Raw genomic sequence first — 18,660 nt, 5'->3', positions numbered from 1 at the left:
TGAGCAAATAAGTAAAAAAAGAAAGGCAAAAGATACCAAAGCTACATTAAATCTTGTTAGTCAATATCATACTGACAACACCATGGCTAAAAAAGAAAAAAGACAAACATACAAACAACAGTTCAAAAACCACAACACAAAAAACTAAAGACTGAGCAACCAAAAAAACACTGGGGTGATCTCAGGTGCTCTAGAACGATAAGCAAGAACCTGCTCTACATGTGGCACCCATCTTGTTGCTCATGTTAGTACTAACCCAGTAATAAGTCTTATTTGGTATGTCACATTTGGGATGTGAGGGGGAAGGGGGCGGTAAGACAAGATTGTAGTTATGGCAACTGGAATATATCCACTCTCATCTATGAAATGGATATTCCATAACAGTCAACTAACTTGTGATGGCGTCTGTTTAAGTACAGATAAGAGGGATAATTTCAACTTAACCTTTTTACCAAAAGCTCAATTCCAGTGCTCTAAAATTTGAAGAACACATTTGCAACAGTTAATATTCATGAATAAATAAGTTGATAATGCAGTTTTGAATGGAAACTGAAAAGATTGAAACACGATAAATTCAAAAATTCACATTCTTTTGCGCAACCTCAGTTGCAAACAGGTTCTATTCTCATTTTGACTTCAATACTGAAGATGTAATATCACCATTGATTTACCCCTATTAGTATTTGGAGCATGTCTTCTTATTTTTATATCATATGCATTTCAAACTTCAATGTATATTAGATTCACTCAAATTAAAAGATGTTATTTTTCAAAAAAAAAATAATGTTTTTAACTTTTATTTATGTAGTGGGTGCTAGACATAAAACTTTTACAGTTGCACAGTTTTTTGTAGAATTATGAAGAACTTAAATAAATTAAATTATTGTGTTGTCTTGTTTCGTATGTAGTTTTCATTTTACTTTTTCAGGAACTCAAATAAATGGGCCAGGGTGCATCCTGCTTGTAAGTTTTTAAAAAGAAAATGAAAGGCTGCATGTGCTTATACACTTAAATATATTTGAATTTTAGATATTTGCTCAAAATTTGGGTTTCTATTTTGCATTTCTATACTTTGGGCACCTTACGTTTTTGTTACAAAAGATAAACACACATGTTTTTTGTAAAGCTTTTGAAATATATTCTTACTTTAACATGCTCTAATTTATTAAATGTTAAAGATTTTATCAACAACTATTATATGTCAAATAATCTTCTTACAAAATTAAATCAAATTTCATTTTTTCAAAAACAGGCATCTATTAAAATCAGTGGGAAAATACATTATTATATCACATTTTGACATGACAAAAATACTAATTCACCTTTTCAGAGTCTAAAGTATTAGAATAATGTTAAGCCAAATGCTGTGGGAATGTTGTAAAAGAACTCTTTTATTTTGTCTATTACAATTCTGAAATTTTTAAACTAATTTAAACCAAGGATTTGTATAGTAAGACTTACTAAACAAATCCTTGTTTAAACTAATACATCATCAAAACTTCATCTGATCTGAGTTTCACAGTCCATCGCATGTATGCTTCACTTGCATTATTAAATCAAAATGAAGTTATTTAAAGAATTATATTATATAGTTTTGGCTACTTTCTTTGACATCAGATAAATGATATTATTGTATAGCAATATAATATTTCCCACAGAAAGTAACCAAAAGTTAGCGTGCAATAAATTCTCATATTGCACTAGTGCAATAAATCTTCAAAATTCATGACGTCATCAACGACAAAATCTTAGTTTAAGCCAATTTTTACTTTCAAATATTATATTGCTATACAATAAAAGGGTTATTGCATGAATATTGTCCCTCTTAGAACATATATTGCACTTACAAGCTTGTGCAATATAAAATTCTACTCTGGACAATATTCCCCAATATTCGTGCAATAACCCTATAATATTGCCATTCAAAGTTTATAATCAATAAGTTTGAGAAATGATTGTGTACTAGTTTTTGTTTTTTTTCTTTTTCAGATCATTCTAATTTAAAGCAGCAAAGGCAGGTCTCTTTTGTAACGACTGAAGATAACAAAAATGACAATATCAGACTTGTAGATGTGTAATGAATTTGCCTGTGATATTTATAATAAATATCCAACATCAGTATTGAGATGACTAATTATGACCTTGAGATGAAAGAGACTATTGATATATTTAAGAATTATAACTTGTCATATTTTTCCTATAATAAATAATGTAATATATTTTATTCTATTTATTTTTTTCTTTTTACCGGTATGCATATTTCTAGTTGGATACTAAATGCATGTTTTCTCAGCATGTTCATCCTACTTTTATGTTGTCCTGAAACTTGTCAGTTCAAATTTTTTAATAAATAGCAGTATGTGTAATAAAATAAGTCTGAGTTGAACAATTAAGTTAAACACACTTAATCACATGAATTGTATCTAAAAAAAAAAAAGAGGATGTTTTGACTCAGTAAAACTCAATTTCTAGAGACCTGTGATCAGTTTAAAAAAAAATCTTATGTCTTAAGTTGATGGTAAGTCATGCACAATTCTGTATACTTACGATCAAATTTAGCAGCAAGATTTTTGGTGAAACTAATTATTTTGATATTATAATTTCTTTTATTGATATTAAATTGCTTTAAGTATAATTTCTTTTATTGATATTTAAAATTGCTTTAAGTATAATTTCTTTTATTGATATTAAGTTTTTCGTTGTACAATAACATTGGAATTGCTGTAATGATTCAGTGGGAGCAATGAAATAATCACCAATGAATAAACAGATTAAAAATATATTATTGTACATAACAACTACAAACAAAAATTTACTAGAAGTGTTGGTTATAATTGAGTTTTATTGTATGAATACACCATTTACCAAATGTAAAAAAATGCTAATTATTAAATGATTTTACTTTACTATTTAAAAAATAATGAACAAGAACTAAAAAAAAACATCAACCTTCAAAACCTAATAATATGTCATTTTTTACTGAAAAGTTAAGTTTATTGTCAATCTTTTGCCATGCATTTTTTGGGGTAAAGATTGCATGAAATGCAATCAAAACCTTATAGAACTGACTTGATATATAAATGTTCCAAGGGTTATCACTACCTTTTTTGATACACAAAATATAGTGCATTGATCATAACATTCTATAATCCTATCGATGAACATTTCAAGAAATTTATCAATGTAATATATGCTCAGATATTCAAGGCACAAAATGATGTAACACTTGTCAAGAAATTTACCTTTGCAAGGTGCAGGAATCTAATATCTGTTCTAAAAATAGAATGATGTCATTGTTAAAATCATCTTTGAAAAATTTGGAGTTATCTTCCTTTGTCTAGAATTGCTGTTAAATCAACTACAGCTAATGCAATAATTAATTTTACTTCCCACTAATAAATTGAAGCAATCTTTACTGTTCAGTTCTTACAATCACTTTGATTAATATATTTGGTTCTAGATTTGAGTGAAAAAAATATTTTAAACATAAATTTTCTGTACAACACCAAAAATCCACAATGACTTTTTTAAGAAATAATAAATTAAATCCAATTCACTTCCTTATAGTAGTCAAAGTTCCTTTTTGCATGTTAAACGTGAAATTTCTGGAACATGTACATGTATTGAGTTTTGCTTTTGGCAAAATTCATTTATTGTAAAGTTTTTTCTGCTAATAAATATTTTCTGTTGTCCATCTCTATTATTTGTTTTGTTTACTTTTCCAATGTGTTTACAAACAGCATACATATCAAAATAAATGTTTTAGGGCAAAAAATTGTAGAGACAATTTTGCCCTAGTGTGTGTTCATCATAACTAGCTATCCTTCATTCTAGCAATAAAATAGTGAAAATATCCTTTTTTATACGAAATGTATATACAATGCTCTTATAGTGATTTCTATTTATCTATAACAACTGTTGGTTGACCATTATGGAATATCTGTTTAACAGATTGATTGATTGTTGGTGTTTTAAACGCCACTTTTCGGTTATTTCATCACGGTCAGTTTTAATGGATGGAGGAAGCAGGAATGCCCAGAGAAAACTACAGACCTTCAATAGGAAAACTGACAATCCTAGTCAATAGAGATTGGAGTCAAGTGATCCTGCACAAGCAGGGTTCTTATTCACAACCTCAGTGTTGACTAACTAGTGATAACAGTAGGAGAACTACTTAGACTACTAGGCCACCAAGGCCCCCCTGTTTCACAGATGATGATAACATGTTCCAATTGTAACCACAATCCTGTACTCTCTTTCTAAAACAAACAACTTGTCATTGGAGTTATTGCCCTTAAAAGACAAGTTATACCATTTTTTTTTTTCATGTTTGGACATAATAGATAAAGAGAGAAACTTCAAATACCAAAAAGAATCAACAAGTCAAGATTGAAAAATAAGTCTTCATGGTCAAAATCATCAGATGACTCCATATTAGAGTAATTGCCCTTTTGTAATGATTTTTTTTCATCATTTATTTTGTTTTTTTGTCTTATAATTGAAACAAGAGTGCACACACTGAAATGTCTTCTTTACTAATCATTGATATTATGTTGATATTCCTAAACATAAAGCTTTACTACAACTATCACATAAACTTAACATGATCCAAGAAAACAAGAGTGCACACACTGAAATGTCTCGCCATCTTTACTAATCATTGATATTATGTTGATAGTCCTAAATATAAAGCTTTATTACAACTTTCACATAAACTTAACATTAACCAAGAAAACTAAACATTGACCAATGAACCATGAAAATGAGGTCAAGGTCAAATTAACCATGCCAGGCAGGCATGTACAGCTAACAGTTCTTCCATACGACAAATATAGTTGACCTATTGCTTATAGTTTAAGAAAAACAGACTAAAACACAAAAAACTTAACACTGAGCACTGAACTGTGAAAATGAGGTCAAGGTCAAATAAAACTGCAAGACTGACATGTACATCATAAAATATTTCCATACACCAAATATAGTTGACCTATTGCATATATTAGAAATCAAAGTGATGGAAATCACTCATGGAAAGATTAGAAGAGTAGTTTGAATAATTTCATATTAAGGTATGGTGGGGGAAAATGAACATTAATAAAGCACTTTTGCTGAAAATTTCAATAACAGCAGGTCTTTAGAAGGAAACATGCTTTCCCAGTATGAGGATAAAATTAGCTCAAAATAAATAATATGGGTCTCTCATTTTGCACAATTTTATTTAAACTGCAGTTTATATCTTATCCAAATAATGTTGCCTGTTCTGAACATGTTTTAAAAAAAAAAAAAAAAAATGCAAATCAAAAATCATTCTAGCAAATGTTACCAACTATCCTTGTAAGACATAAAATCTAGACCAACAGCTATTGCCTAAGAACTTTAAGGTGTCAACAAAAATAATCTAAGAATGTTATTTTGGGGCATTTTGTAAGTTGAAACAGAGGTTATATGACATTGAAGATTAAAAGTTGTAGAGTGCCTTTTGATCAATTTTTAATTTAGTATTTTTCGTTACACAGGGCACTGAAAATGTACCTTTTTAATGTAAACAAATTAAAAAAACTTATTTTATTGAAATGTGGATTCTTTCTTGATTGCAAAAATATATATTCACTTATAACAAAAATTCAAATGACTAAAATAGACATAATGATTGATAAGGAATAAACTAATAAACAATGGTTTGTTATAACTGAAAGTTTAAAATTTTTAAAACTGTTTCAAGCCAATTCCTGATAAAAAAAAAATGTGAACTAATCTAAATTGTTGATTAATTACAGATGATTATTGGAAATTTATCAAGTGAATTATAGGCCTTACTTGAATACCTTTTATATATTCATGTTTAAATTAATATTTCATTTTTTAAAAAGATCTTGTTAATCCATTAATCATTTATCTTTCAGATATAATTTACAGATTCACTTTATGTAATGTAGATCAAAAGTAATAGGCAATAAATAAATCCTTTTATACATGAAACATCTAATATATACATTTGTGTATTCAATTATGAGGTCAAATATTTGTATATTCAGATGTATATTGCAGGGCCTGTTATGCAAGACTGAGGTTGATAAGTAATGTGGTGAATTTGATTGACAGTTTAGGAGGTGGGGCATTGTAATTAAAAGTCTACCTTGTCTCTGATTGTTTAGTGATAATGACAGTTGTCAATCATACTAGTATTGTATCAATACCCAATTACCTAATCAAAATGTTTTAAAAAAAGCCTGAACATCAACACACCTTAATGACATACATTCTTGAATGAACTGCTCCAATAATATACCCATTTTTTCAGTTTATAGGTTTATTATGTGCACATACATGAGAACCATAGGGAACTATATCTCAGTGTGAATACATTTAGTAACAGTAGCTAACCTGTCGTGTTGTTAGGGAGGCCAGTGCCTTAGTAAAGATTTAGAACAAGTTCTAATCTTTCCAAAAACTACCAAAACTCAAAAACTTAACTGACCACTGAACCATGAAAATGAAGTCAAGGTCAGATAACACCTGCCAGCTACATTTGTATATCTTGCAATCATTTCATACACCAAATATACTAGACCTATTGCTTATACTATCTGAGATATGGACTTGACCACCAAAACTTAAACTTGTCATAGATGTTTTTCCTCCTTCACCGGACATGACTTATAACTAGCAACATGGCGGCTGTAGCCTTCCAGAACACCTGTGTTCACCTCCAGTTTTTTAGGGTTCGAGCTGTTTGTTGATGTGTTTAGTTTTTTGAGTTACATGTTGGTTGTCTGTGTCAGTGTTGTGTTGGTGTTCTCATTTTTGTTCTGTCCTTTTGACACTTTGTATATAAATAAGATGAGGTAGGAGTGCCAATGAGACATTTCTCCATCCAAGTCATAATCAGGTTTTGAACAAGCTCTCAATGTAATAACTATCCCTTTTATGAGGAGTATGTTCATTTCAAGTGATGTAAAGTATTTTTTTTTTACTTCATAAGTATCCTGTGGTAATAGGCATTGTGTATAAGTTTCTACGACAGTAAAATGATCCTTGTCTGAGGGACAGTCCTTCATTTTTTGGGATAATTCATTTGAAGGGTTATTCACAATCTGATAATGTATTTAAAGTTTCTTTTTTAAGATAATACGATTACAGGTCATAGTATGGCTTTCAGCACAGAGCTTTGGTCCAGACCAAACAGCAAGCTATAAAGGACCCAAAAATGACTAGTGTTAAACTTTTCAAACAGAAAAACCAAAGATCTAATCCATATACAAACAGAGAAATACCTATGAACCACACCAACAAACAACAGGCTCCCGACTCAGGACAGGTGCATAAACATGCAGCGTGTAAGGATAGTTTGTTAAACCGGTAAACAATATTGCAGTTGAAGGCAACACTTCTCCTTCAGAAATTTTGTGCTGTCGGGTCTGTCGAACAAGGAATAATATTGGTGTGGCCTAAGATGATGTGACAATATTTTGCACTTAAAATTTTGGTACAATGTATATTGTTTGATAAAAATAAAAAAAACTCATAACATTAACCTAAACACTTTATTTGTTAGCTAGCACTTTGCTTTTGGTTTTGTTGTTCATATTTAACAACATCTGTCCCTTGACCTACTGTTTTAAGAGTAAATACAACAGGTATATGTTCTAAGTTTGGATTTGAATCTTGCAGGTATCTTATCCATGACACCAGAGAATCTCGAGTAGAACTTCCTGTTATGCACATTCCCAAAATAACACCATCTTCCTGTTCATGTACTGATTTCTTCAATACTATTGATGATGGCTTTTCTTCTTCAAAGATGGTTGTCCAGTTAAATAAATCTAGAAAAAAATGTTGAGCTGATTTAAACATCATAATTTCAATTGAAGTCTAATGATTAATTTGGTAGAAATGTTAAAGCGACAGTAGTTTATATAATTTCGATGAAATGTGTAAATATAATGGTAGTATTTTCCAATTTTGTTTCTGAATGAAATCTGAACCTATACATGTCAACACCACTATCTAGGTAGCCTTGAACCATTTATAGAAGAGACACAATTTTAATTTATCATTTATATGATAACTTTTCATAATATAATCTTGATCTTACATTTCCTTTTTAAGCAAAGAAATATTATGAATGACTGCCAGTTTACATTTTAAAATGAAACACTGTCAAATGAATTTAAATTCATCAAATCTATTAATATAAACTGAAAGTACCTTCCTCTTCATCTACTTTAACTTCAGGCTCAGGTTCAGGGTCAGCTCTTAATACAAAATATGTCTGCATTACATTTCTGAGGTAAACATTGTAACCACCATCTACAAAAACAGCTTTGTCAGGAGACAGTTTCTTAATTAGCTCCCTTTGTTTTTCACTTTGTGCACTAACAATAAATGTATCTTCATTTGGATTCTCTTCTGTTTCTGTTGTCTGAAAAATAAGTGAATTGAAATTCTCAACAAATGGATACTAATAAATATTTTGGGTTTATAAGGCTGTACACCATGCTTAATTTTAGTACAAAATGTATATATATCGGTAGTGTATAAAAGTCAAACTTGTATAGAATAATATCATGGTTGTGTGTGTAGATGATTTAGGATCATTTGAGGAATGAATGTAATATTTTGTTTGCCTTTCATGTCACATCAAAAATGTGGAACACACAAAATAACCAGCATATAGGGTTATTTAATTGATTGATTGCTTGTTGGTTGCTTAATGTTCAGTGCCAAATGTTTCGGAACAAGTGTGCACCATATCTTTGAGATTATTTTGAATAGACACAACATATAATGCACAAATTCCGTATAATTTAATTATAAGTTCCATTATTAAGGAGTAAATCATGAAAAAACGTTGATGACATCACAAACACATAAAAAAATTATGTCTATAAGCTGATTAGACAAAAGACTGTTAGCCAATTTGAAGAGTATTAAATTCCAAATTTAATTTCTGTTACATAATTGTTCACACATATAGCATTGTATTAATGCTATACCTACTTTCCACACAGTTAATTCATTGTTGATGTCAAAAGCCATACGTTTCAATGCTAGTTTGGCTAATTCTATTTTGTTATCTGGTAGAAGTTTAGGAATTGGCCATGGATTGGCATGTTTAAATTTAGGCAACCAATACATTGTCCGCTGTAGTTTTCTGGTCACATGTGAGTACTCTCCAAATACAGACAGAATCAGATTATAAAACTGAACATCTGGAATAACACCTGAAAACACAATAACATGATGAAAATATAGACAGTAAATAGTGTAAGCCAAAACTAAAGTTAAGTGTCTGTGTAATTGCCCAGTTCTGTTCACAATAATACCTTAACATGTTCCATTGGTAAAAAAAAACAATTGACTATAGTTACTTGTAACTAAAATTTGACAAAATTTATTAGTAATAAGATTTTGTAAAATATCCACTTGAACAGAAACTGCTCAATTTATTCACAACTTCTTTTTTTTATCGAAGACTTTAAATGTATATTGACATTTAAATATCTTAACTTTTAGTTATTTATGTTGCTGATTTGCTTTTTCAGTTGTGTATATACCACATATCACAATTTATTCATACTAATGAGAAGAAATAAAATAATATTCAAACCACTAGTAACATAATCTGAAAATGTCACAGTCTTTATTTGTTACATCACAGAGGCAATGTATTTATAATGTCACAGTCTTTATTTGTTACATCACAGAGGCGATGTATTTATAATGTCACAGTCTTTATTTGTTACATCACAGAGGCGATGTATTTATGATGTCACAGTCTTTATTTGTTACATCACAGAGGCGATGTATTTATGATGTCATGATTTGTGTTGTCATTAATGATAATGATGTTACACAAAACATAGAATTCTTCTGATGTTCTGATATATAAAGAAAATTAAAAAAACAAACAAAATTGCATAAAAACTTCGGTCAGACCAATAAGCATCTTACCATTTTTTCCCATTGTATCAAGTACTTCAATTGCACAATCTTGTTGTTTGGGATATCGTCTAAATTCAGCTTCAATTTTTGACCGTGGTTTTAATCTCTCCTTTGGAAATACATTCATTAAAGCTTTATATGCATTTAAATCATAGTTAAGATTGTATTCTTTTAGTTTATCTCTGGCAGCATATATAAATTCTACATGACCTCTTCTGTAGAGACCTTCTTTATCTAAATATATATTACAAGCTGTCTTGAATGTTTGCAAAGTCTTAGGTTTAGATTCTAAACTATCAAATATCAATGCTGATTTCTTGGTAAACTGTATTGCCTGTGGAGTTTTGGTGTATTTTTTAGGAATGAATCTCATGTCGATTTTATTTTTTCTGTCCCTTGGGTTTGGTTGATCTTCCTCAGCAGGTGGTGGGCTCTGAATGTCTTGGCTGGCTTCAAATTTTGGCCTCATCAGTCCTGTATCAGTTTCCTTTTTAATGATTTGAATGTTTTCCTTATCTGTTGAGATTATATCTTTATTCTCCTTACAACTGGGTACAGATGAATGGTACAATGAGGACAACAACTTCTGTCTTTTTATAACAAGTCTGGCAATGCATTGCATAGGTTCAGTAATCTTCAACATATTTCTATTCAAACCTTAAATAAATAAAAAGATTAAATATGTTATTGACTGATATTTTCATTCTAAAAATTTTGAAAACATCTACAGACATGAAAGAAAAGGATATGAACACAAGATAAATGTAGCGAAAACTAATTACTATGTATGAATACATGTATATGATCAATATATAGTTTACAGATAACTTTTGTCAGCGTCAATATTTACAGACATTTTACTAGTATTAGTAATATGTTTTAAATAATACAAGTACACACCCGTGATATCGCGGGTCCGTGACTGAATTAAATTATATAACTATGCCTAAGCCTTATTTTAGTAATTGGTATTGTCATCTGATAAAGTCATGTCGATTATAAGATACACAGTTTTCTCTGCTTTCAAATCTTTCTGTTTGAACCCGTCGACCTGGAACTTATCATGGCTATCCAGGAATGGAGTATTTTTTAATCAACAGCACTGTCCTATATTAGTTATCTTAGAAAGTCTTGCTGATTGCTGAATAAAACTACAATAGGGAACAATTTGACAATGATTGAATTTAGTAGTGTCAGCCCTTTGATCATGACCAGTGTATATAGCAAAATCCTAAATACACCGTTTGGTGGTGCGCCTGTCAAATGCGGAATGTACAGATAAGGTAATAGCTAACAGGTGAATATACTATTGGTATCGGTATCGGATTCGACCCGGAACTTGTTAATTATTGGCAATATTAATTATGTGGAAAACAAAAGGGTCTGGAGTGGTGTAATTTTTAATCTATACCATTGTCCTATATTAGTTATATATAGAGTTGAATTCTTTGATTTGTCGTTTTTACCCGATGACGGCTGACAAATTGGACCTCGTAATTTTAGTATTATAGATATATGAATCTCAACTAGCAAATCATTATCAAACTTATATATGTCTGCTAAGCAGTTGGGCATACAGAGTATATATCTCCCAATTGATACGATATTCCTGGGCTTGTATTTCCTATCATGATTTCCTTGATAGAGGGTTGCTGCTCATAAGGAAACTATTAAACCAAGACTTCCAAATGGTGCAGTTGAAATCATCCCTTTGTAAATTTTACAGTGCCATCACAAGTTGGTTGACCGTTATGGAGTTACCATTTCACTGATGATATCGGATATGTTTCTTACAACTTAACTACAACCCACTTCCCTTTTCATGAAGGTGACCTACCGAATTAGACTATTTACGGGGTTTGTTATAACATGAGCAAAACAATGGGTGCCACATGTGGAGCAGGATCTGCTTACCCTTCTGAAACACCTGAGATCACCCAAGTTTTTGGTGGGGTTCATGTCGTTCTGTCTTTAGTTTTCTATGTTGTTCTTGTGTTTATTTGTCTTTATCACTTTATAATATCTTTTTTAGCCATGGCGTTGTCAGTTTATTTTCGATTTATGAGTTTGACTGTTCCTCTGCTATCTTTCGCCCCTCTTTTGGTCTAAGCATCACATTTTTTTTTTTTTTTTCATAAAAATATATATATATTTTGACTTGTAAATTTATACATCTTATGATCTAATAAATATCTAATAATTCAAGAATCCCGGGATCCGTTCGCCCAAAACACGTTCACGCCTATTCAGGTTTGTCCCCTTTCACTTTCGTACCCTACATATTCGACCCAGAATCCGTTTACACCCTACACTCTTGCATCCTTTTAATTGGTTTTTAATTCCCAATGTAAATAGTGATGAGGTCTTAAAAAAATCTTCTTTTTTGGAGAACTTGCTGCATTTTTCACAAATATGAGAAATTCATATGGTCTTCAATGTTATTTTCCTCGGATTTAATTATGTATAGTTTAATTGAACTGATGAAGGGACTCATTGCATACCAAGCAACCCAACTATATGGGAAGGTTAAATTTTCTTCTGCTACCGACTGCTAGCCGGAAGAAGCACAGTTGTTGTAAATGTGACACAAAGTCCGGAGAGGAACGTGTTAATCCGGAAATTTGTATATATATATATATATAGAGAAGATATTTCCAGTAGAGGACCCATTATAGGCATAGTCAGTACGTGTGTTTTAGGGTTGCACTAAAGGAAGATTCTTCAAAAATGGTCCGGGTAGATTTATGATACAAGATCCACATCAAAGACCTACCAGATGGAGTATAATCAGATAAATTTTGAAAATTCGTAAAATTCATAAAAAAACAATGTCAGAAATGAGGCCCCTCATGGGGGGGGTCCTAGTAATCACATAATCACCATTTTTTTGCCAATATAATCACATAATCATTAAATATTTGCTTATCTTTAGTAATCAAATAATCATAAACTAAAAATACAGTCCTAGGTAATCAAATAATCATGAAATATTTGGCTTAATAATCAAATAATCATTAAAAAAAGGCCAAGTAATCACATAATCAAAAACCCCATGAGGGCCCTCAGAAATGGCACAGGCACTTGTCTCAGAAAAAAATTTCCTATATACCCTTAATATATTAAGGTATATAGGAAATTTTTTCTGAGATAATATATTAAGGTATATAGGAAATTTTTTTCTGAGACAAGTGCCTGTGAGAAATGGACATTAACTACTATAAGTGGGCAATTTATCAATTCAATTGTATACTGTCAGTCAAGATCACCCTCGGATTTGGTTGGGTTCATGTTACCAAGACTATTTCTCTGTGTTGTTATTTGTATACTTTTATATTGAGTAATTTTAATTTTTGCCCTTTGGCTTGGCATTTTTGTACAGAGAAAATTCTAAAAAAAAAGTTGAAAAAAATACAAGAGAGACTCGGAGCATTGAGATTTGTATATGATGACTACTTATCATCCTCTGAAACTCTTCTTGAGACACAAAGGTTCCAACCTTACAAGTAAGACGCATCAGGACGATGACCTTGAGACTTATAAAAATTTTAAATAATTTGGCTCATGTATGTTTATAAAATTTACTCCAAAATAAACACACTAAATATTCTTTTAGATACAGCAATATTTTGGAAATACCACAGGTAAAAACTACTTCATATGGAAATAATATTTTAGTTTTGCTGCTGCTTCTTTATGGAATAGCATACCAGACCATTTCAGGACTGTCAACAGCTTCTCACATTTTTAAAGTCTTGTTCAGACAGTCCTGGAGTGGAACAGAATGTTTTTGCTCTGCCTGTAGATAATTTGTGTTACAATATTTATGCTTTTTATGCTGCATTAACAGCTAGCATTGCAACTGAAATTTTGTTTTTACATTTTAAAATTTGAAAGATTTGAATTTTTGACTTTATTATTACTATTTACTATACTATATATAAAAATATTAATTTTCGCGAACCATTTAGGTCACGGAAATTCCAAAATATGGCATCAGTAAGGAGAGTTGTGCAAATAATGTGAATACACAGAACCCCCATCCAAATTATCTTTAGCTAAAAGTATTCATCATTTTCTATTTTATATGTACCAGCAACATTCCATTTTTCTATAATTTCGATTAAAATATTCCAAAATCTGAGTTAAAAAAAGTCAAATGCCCAAAATAAACATTGTCTGATTGGTTGAAGTACTGTGGCGTCAATGATAAGCATAGCAAGCCTCGATGTAAAGCACACGCTTCACATGAAATAAGGAGAGTTTTACAAATAATGTGAATACACAGATCCTCCATCCTATTTATATTTTGCTGAAAATGTTGCAATGTTCATCATTTCTGTTTTGATTCTGCTAACAACATTCCATTTTTTCTTTAATTCCGATTTATATATGTGGAACCCGCAATAAAAATAGATGGCCTCAATGATTTAAACGCAACGCAAAAAATTCCGTTGACCCTGAATTCAACGGATCGATAATAGCATCATCACCATCAACAAAATGTTTACCGTTATCTTTGTGAAATTTCAGTTATATAGTTCTTTAATTAGAGAAATTTTGGTAAGTATTACTTATTAATGTTAAGGTTCTACTGATGTGCTCCTCTAGACCTTTTTGACGGTCCGTTTTATCCCATTTATCTCAATATTATCTCCGATGACAGTAATGTCAACCCGACCTATTCGTGTCAAAAGTGAAAATCGCATCGATTTATTGAACTAATTTCTTCTTAAACTGTGCATGCATTATTTCTGTATTATATGATAACCAATCACATTCACGTTGCATGTTTGCATGAAAATGGTCATGTATTAGTGAATTGTAAGGGCGATGCAACTTGAGGTCAGTGCGCGATCACGTGACATTATTATTTGTAAACAAATTTAAAACATGCTCCCCGCGTAACACGTGTCTGAATTATCCTTTCAAAGTGTTATGAATCTTTCAATCACTATTTTATGAAATATTTCTAGGTTTGCATATCAGTAGTCAAAGTGAATTAAACGTAGTTCTTAGTTGTGTTTTTTTTATATAGAATTAGAAGGTAAATCTACATAAGGGGGTCTCATTGGGGGGGGGGGGGGGTGGTGTTCTGATCCCAGATCCCACTTACTGTTTTGTCAGATTCCCATATCCCGCTTACACTATGTACATGAGCAATTTTCATTTTTTTGTCATTTCCGGGGTCCTGCAGAACCCCATTTCCCGTTTTCACGACAGACCTCATTTCCCGTTTTCATGACACAATAATTTGACTTTCACGTTTCACGCTTGCGAAAAATTGTCAATATTGGTCACGCTTAGACCCAATGAGAACCACACACTAGTCAGTATTTAACTTCACCCAAAAAGATGACTCAACTTCCCTCTATATTTAAAACCTGCATACTAATTTAAATAGCATTTGCTCCCCTTGAACACTATTTGGCCCCTTCCGTGTCATTTCCCTTTAAATTTGCTGAAAAGTCAAACTTTAAGTCCATTTACAGTAACGGCTAATATTTGATTTTACCATCTTAATTTCAATTTTCATATTGAACACATTTGACCATTCAATATGAGTTCCCATGTATTTTTGTCATATATGAAGGAGGTTTTAGGTCATGTTTTCCTAAACACCTTATTGCTATTTGTCTGTCTGGATTGTTAAAACCACAAAATCAAATATTGATGAATATGCAAGTTTTCAACAATCCCGGAACATTAACAAAGATGTGTGTGAGAGGGTGAAAATTACCCTTCTGATGTACTGATATTTTTAGCACCCCAAGTGAGAATCTAACTCAGGACTTTCAGCACTGTAGCCATCGGTCTTAACCACAAGATCACGAACTCACATTTGATGAACTAATTTCTTCTATATTAACTGTACGTGCATAAATTCTGTATTATTTGATAACCAATCACATTCACGTTGCATGTTTGCATGATAATGGGTTCTGTATGAGTGAACTGTAGTGTATTGCAAAATTAATGCAAATTGTGACGTCAGTGCGCCTTCACGTGACATAATTATTTGTAACCCAACCGGCTTCTCATGTAATGTAACGGTTTATTTCGTCCTCTGTGATATTTTATCCTGAGGATAATTTGTCCCGGTAATTTTTTTCCAGGCATGGTATTTCATTTCACAGGTTGATTTTTCCCAGAGGAGTGAAAATCTATCAGATTTCTGTGTTATGCGGATAGTATGTACGGGTATATATTTGCCGTATTATATTTCACAGAACCGTGTGAAAAAGAGTCCCATTAACTACTATGTAAGTTACTCTCAATCAATATATACCTGACTATAATTATAAAATGTTTACAAAGGTAAGCAACTGTCTAGGGCCAGGTAAGGGAGGGGAAAAATTAGTATTAGTACTATTTCGCAGAACGATAAACAGATGCATAGACAGACCAAGGGGGTGGGGGAAATTTAGCTTATGACATATATGTAAGAAATCATTGAAGCTTGATGGGAGTGGGCAACCCTCTGGTCCATCAGAGCCCCCACACCTTTTTGAAAAGTTCTGGATCTGCCATTGAGATTTGCAGGTTTTCTTAGTAAAGATACCTTAAAATATCACAAACTGTGTGCTTTCCAGACCATAGTTTACATTTTTTTTCATATTTTGCCGTGTCAAAATGACCTAAATTTAAAGGACAGTATATAGACCCAAAAATGGTATATCACATTCTACACATCAAGATTTTAGCAGGAAAGACTGCCATTGGAGTTTTTAACCATTGTGACTTTTTAATTTGATCTACTCCACTAATTAAAGTCGTTGAAGTAGAATATTTAATGTAGGTTTGTCCACATTTTGGTATATATTAATACATGTTTAGAAATAATGTTGAGCCTGTTCCTAGATGCCTGTTATAGACTTCAATATTTATTGTTTATTGAAAATAAATGGAATCAATTCTTTCAGAAAAGTTTAATTCTATGGAAATGTATCCCCCCTTTTATAAGTTGAAAAGGCTACATAGAGGTCAATATACAGTCTCCAACAGAAAACCAAAAAAGGAAAAATAAAGTGAATTTTGGAGAATTATTAAATGTACATGCATTTGAAATATTTAAGATATATTGTTTCAATTTTTTTAGTTCTAGGTTCCACATAACTACCATTTTAGAAAACGATTTCAATGCTAAGTCTATTAGAGGGATATTTGATTTTCATTGGTTGTAAATATGGAATCTTATTCAGTGGCAAAGGAAATAGACACTGACAAGTCTTAGATAACATTTTATATAGTTTTGAATTTTTCTTCGTCAGTTGACTAAAATTAGATGGAGGTGTGTTCTAATTTCCAACAGAGGAGCAATCAACCTGTATCAATATGTGCATGAAGCAAATTGATAGTTGCTAGATACTGAATGATTATATCCACAATAAAGGTTTAACCTGTGCATATATACTTAAAACAAGATAAAAAAAGTCATGTCTTTTTCAGGACTTCTGAATCCAATCATGTAGTATGGAATGTTATTGAGATATGGTTTGGGTGGATGGATGGTCATGAAGGACCTGTAGTACAAAGTATATCACTGGATTTAGCTCTTTGTCTAAGTGTATTATTAAAGTACTTTGCTTTGAGCTCAGTTCATTGTTATGCAATTCATTCTTTGTGAAATTAAGATTTGACAGACAACTCTAATGGACAAGGATTTGTCAAAGTAGTATCATCTCTATGTACAATGTAAGTATTCAGGAGATAAAAGCATTCTATTTTGATTTGAACCATACATTTTATAAAAAAAAGTGGGAACAAATTTACCGGACAATGCTACTCCCACTACTAGCAATATGATGCTAGGTTGTTTTAATACATCTGTATTGCCTGCTGATGACTCGGCCCTGAGTGTAAACGGTCCTTCAATTAGGAGGGAAAAAAATTATAAGGCCTATCCAGTCTAAGGGAGCTACCATTTGATTTTTATGGGGGGAGCTAGGATGAAATTTGAAAAAAAAGGCAGGACAGGATTTTGAGTAAAAAAAAAAGGCAGGATTAGTAACTTGGCAAAAAAAAAAAGGCAGGATGACAATTGTTGTAAAAAAGTCAGGATAAGCTAAGAAAAAAAGAGGCAGGACCGAATAGACTGAAAAATAAAAAGGCAGGACAGAGATTACAACTAAAAAAAAAGGCAGGACAAAATTTTTCATCCTAGCCCCCCCCCCCCCATAAAAATCAAATGGTAGCTCCCTAATCGATTTCTAAAACTATACTTCATTGCACATGTTCAACATTTTTATACAACCACAAAAAATTTGGGGTCGTAAATTGGTATCCTGTCCGAAAGATGGTTTCTGGATAATAACTTTATTATAAGTCAACAGAAATCAACAAAATTATAACACAACGTTTATAACCACAAAAGGAAGCTTGGGATTGATTTTGGGGGTTATGGTCCCTAAGGTTTAGGAATAAGGGGTACAAAGGTGCCCAAAACAAGCTTTAATCTAGTGTCGGTTTAAAAAGTTGTGTATAAGTATTTCAATTGTTCTGAAATTGTACCACAATGTTTAATACCATAAGTAGAAGGTTCGGATATATTGTGTGGGTTATGGGACAAACAGTCTAATAATTACGGACCAAAAACAAACATTTTTGTAAATTCAAGACCCTTAATTGGAGTTTGTCCAGAATGGTTCTTGAATTACCTAATACCAATGCTTTATGAAATCTTCTTTGAAAATTGGAGTTATCTTTCTTTGTTCAGTC

The 18,660-nt window shown here is 31.6% G+C and overlaps 2 protein-coding genes across 2 annotated transcripts in view; one reads left to right on the top strand and one right to left on the bottom strand.

Annotated features, from left to right (window-relative positions):
• Positions 1-3,692, top strand: part of LOC143046845 (uncharacterized) — a 148,422-nt gene extending 144,730 nt beyond the window's left edge. Inside the window, exons 90-91 of the mRNA XM_076219908.1 lie at positions 929-963; positions 1,990-3,692. Coding sequence (XP_076076023.1) covers positions 929-963; positions 1,990-2,078 — 124 coding nt within the window. The 3' untranslated portion in view covers positions 2,079-3,692. The remainder of the gene's footprint in view (positions 1-928; positions 964-1,989) is intronic.
• Positions 3,693-7,530: 3,838 nt separating this feature from the next.
• Positions 7,531-12,529, bottom strand: LOC143046124 (evolutionarily conserved signaling intermediate in Toll pathway, mitochondrial-like). Its single transcript, XM_076219126.1, has 5 exons — positions 12,447-12,529; positions 9,955-10,602; positions 9,001-9,224; positions 8,209-8,422; positions 7,531-7,823 (listed from the first exon to the last, which is right to left on the bottom strand). Exons 2-5 carry the CDS (start codon positions 10,586-10,588, stop codon positions 7,552-7,554), a joined length of 1,344 nt encoding a protein of 447 aa, XP_076075241.1. The 5' UTR covers positions 10,589-10,602; positions 12,447-12,529; the 3' UTR covers positions 7,531-7,551.
• Between the last annotated feature and the right edge of the window lie 6,131 nt (positions 12,530-18,660).

This window comes from Mytilus galloprovincialis, chromosome 9 (genome assembly GCF_965363235.1).
Source record: "Mytilus galloprovincialis chromosome 9, xbMytGall1.hap1.1, whole genome shotgun sequence".
Classification (NCBI taxonomy): domain Eukaryota; kingdom Metazoa; phylum Mollusca; class Bivalvia; order Mytilida; family Mytilidae; genus Mytilus; species Mytilus galloprovincialis.
The sequence above is the reverse complement of the archived record's forward strand: the minus strand, read 5'-3'. Positions and strand labels throughout refer to the sequence as shown.